General features: G+C 50.7%; 1 protein-coding gene across 1 annotated transcript; it reads right to left on the reverse strand.

Annotated features, from left to right (window-relative positions):
* Window positions 1–1,507: 1,507 nt before the first annotated feature.
* LOC119385240 (cleavage and polyadenylation specificity factor subunit 4) lies at window positions 1,508–2,437 on the reverse strand. The gene has a single exon (XM_037652736.2). It carries the CDS (start codon window positions 2,365–2,367, stop codon window positions 1,534–1,536), a length of 834 nt encoding a protein of 277 aa, XP_037508664.1. The 5' UTR covers window positions 2,368–2,437; the 3' UTR covers window positions 1,508–1,533.
* Between the last annotated feature and the right edge of the window lie 884 nt (window positions 2,438–3,321).

Here is a 3,321-nt window from a genome sequence, read left to right on the forward strand (position 1 = left end):
AGCGCAGAGATGGCGACGCTGTCTTTAGTCGCCTCTTTCCAAGATACGGCCACAAGTGAAGCAGATACATGTCAGGCGTCGTTTCCCTTCATGCCTTTCGCGGCAGTACATGAATGTGACGCGTGATGCGTCCCAGCTTAAAAAGGCCAAGTAAAAGGGGTCTTGAAAAATTCTCGAACGCGGCATGTTGACAGAAACCAGTGTGTCAGAACCAAGGAGGTTGGTCAGAACTCAACACTTCTGCAAACGCGGCATGGAGACGCAACAGTGGTGACTTTGGATCAGCTCGACTTGGTGGTGCTTTTGTGGATTTTACAGTGCATTTAGTGTTTTTATGTCTAGATGGCGCCGTATGTGCTTGCGTTAGCGTTAGCGGGAATGCCTTCCGCTTTACTAAAAGACCACCAGTTGGCACGCAGCGCGTCCTGTTTTAGCGTTAGCGTTGAGACGCAGGCTCGATACGTAGCGTCCCATACTAAAACTCGCTAGTGTACGCTAAGTTAGCGTTTGCGGCCCGCTATATCCGTCACTTAACGGGAGCCCGCAAGCGGTTAGCGTACGACGCATGCGCAGTTGCGCGAAAAGCCAACGCAAAGCTTTGCGTGCGCTATTCTAAAACTGCCTAATAGCGGGCCGCAAACGCTAACTTAGCGTCGCTATTCGAAAGCTCCGAGCTTTCGAATAGCGTACGCTAAGTTAGCGTTAGCGTTTGCGGCCCGCTATTTCCGTCACTTAACGGAAGCCCGCAAGCGGTTAGCGTACGACGCATGCGCATTTGCGCGAAAAGCCAACGCAAAGCTTTGCGTACGCTATTCGAAAACTGTCGCCATGCCGATGCCGCCAGAAGGCAGCGTTCTGTATACGGCTGCAACAACTCTACGCTTATGCATCACTTATACAACCCCAAACGATAATCTGCGAGGATTTCTCCCTACAAATCATTAAGCAGACAGCGTTCGCGTGTCGCATGAAGCGCCGCTATGCGCTCTATCATGACCGATCTCGCTGTAAGTGTCCATTAAATGCACGGACCATTTCTTCATGATCTGATCAGCCAAATCTCGAGGGCGAGCGGGCCGGCACCAATCATGCAACCCGGCTTCGATCTTCTCTATAGAATCGGTGCATGCTGAAACGGACAGTCCATTCAGTGATACCAAGGCGTTGGACTGGGCTAGCTGGTACATAGTCACAAAAGATTAAAACCAGCGGAAAACACAAGACACAGCAAAAAGAAGTCGACGGGACAGGCTGGCTGTCCCGTCGGTCCATTCAGTGGACACTTGCAAAATACTATCTATCTATCTATCTATCTATCTATCTATCTATCTATCTATCTATCTATCTATCTATCTATCTATCTATCTATCTATCTATCTATCTATCTATCTATCTATCTACGCGAACGCTTGTCGCATCTTCCTTTTAGTTATGTTTTTGCTGATTGCGTACAAGTCTGACGCTTTTATTAACCGATAAACAAACAACGCCAAATATTGCGATGAAGTGCGTGCATCAGCTTTACACGTACGGTTAATTATGGAGAGCACTACTGAGGAAAGCCAAATGTCCCTTGGGGCATTTGTTGGCGTAGTGTCCTTTTTCACCACATTTGTAGCAGGTGACTTGATCCAGTGGCCTGAGGTTTCGTTTCCCTCGTCCAGTGCTGGGTCCTCCACCATCGTCGTGATCACGTCGGTAAGCTCCGCTGTGGTGGTTGATGAACTGCACACGAAATTGGTGCTCGTCGCGCGTATCATCGGGCATCTTTTGGCAAAATAATGCTTTGTGACCGGTCTCACCACAATAATGACACACAATGTTCCTTCCTTGTTGCGCAGGGTCCGGAACAGGCAGATCGAACATGGGGTGCATAAATTTACACTCGGGTCCATCGGGGCAAAATCCGCAAAGATACTTAATGCACATGACGCGCCGCGTGTGTCGATTGCGACAGAGCGGGCCGTGCCTACAAAACCCTCGGTCATACCAGGGGCAATCTTTAATTTTTGATTCGGGATCTATATGCAGAAATGGGCACTCCTTGTTACAGCATGCATTGAAACGCGAGTAGAAGTAGCATTCTGGCATCTTCGTCATGTCGAACTCGTGAAGGAATTCGCACTGGTCACCTTTCTTGCAAAGACCGCGAAGCCAGTGTTTACATACCACTGTCCGGTCGCCCTTAACGTGCCGAAAGGGACACGCGGATCCTTTGCTGCAGCTGCCCTTCAGGTAGAAACAGCACACGGCTGCTCCAGACTTGTCCATGCCGGGAAAAGGCAGAGGCAACGCACCGAGTTGTCGATCCAGAGCCACCTCCAGCTCGAAGACAACGTTCCCTACTCGGGCTACTACTTCTTCCATCGCAACCGTCGTCGAAGACCGCTGGATTTAGCATGCGCAAGTTATCAGCTCGATCTCCGAGAAAGCGAACGCCAACGACAGAGCACGAGCCTCTAATGCCTAATCAGCGCCTCGCCTAATGCACCAAGCTATAGTACACTCTAACCAAGCAGCGGACGCCAACAGAAAAGCCGCATTCACGCGAACGCCGCCACAACGTCGTCAAGAGGGACCGGAAATAGGTGGCATAGCAGGGCTCGAGGCTCGAGCTCGAACATGGACGAATAGGAGAGAGCGTTTATTCCACGGAGGAAGTTCTTTTCTTCCTCCGTGGTTTATTCCCATATCTATTCTGCGGTTTTCTATTCCTTCCTCCATGAGAGAGAGAATTACGTCACACAGCCAGCCTTGACAAGCGAACGCTTCGGAACTCCCACCCCCAACACATGACCCGAGACGCGACGAAGCGTATTGGTCGAGTTTGTGCGCCTGCGCGACATTTTCCCGCTCGCTCTGAATGCATGTCTGAATGGCATGGGGTCACGCTGACACTCGCGTTCTTTCTTTATTATTTATTCGTTGGCAAAAGTTGCGTCATGCTAAAGTCACGCGCGACTACAGGGGCTAGACTTGTAGCGCAACTCTACCACTGATCGTCACTAGCTACCTCCTTAATTTTTTTATAGCCCAGTGATCTGCAATTTGCCCTGTCGTGCGTGAGCAGATTTCCATAACTGCTGCATGAACTTCAATGCTGCTACTGCCACGCTGACCGCGACGGTGCCGTAGTGTGCGGCCAGGGGGCCAGGGGCGTAGCCAGAAATTTTTTTCGGGGGGGGGGGGGGGGTTCAACCATACTCTATGTATGTTCGTGCATGCGTTTGTGTGTGTGCGTGTATATATACGCAAGCAAAATTGAATATTTTCGGGGTGGGGGGGTGAACCCCCCAACCCATCCCCTGGCTACGCCCCTGC

This window comes from Rhipicephalus sanguineus, chromosome 3 (genome assembly GCF_013339695.2).
Source record: "Rhipicephalus sanguineus isolate Rsan-2018 chromosome 3, BIME_Rsan_1.4, whole genome shotgun sequence".
Lineage (NCBI taxonomy): Eukaryota > Metazoa > Arthropoda > Arachnida > Ixodida > Ixodidae > Rhipicephalus > Rhipicephalus sanguineus.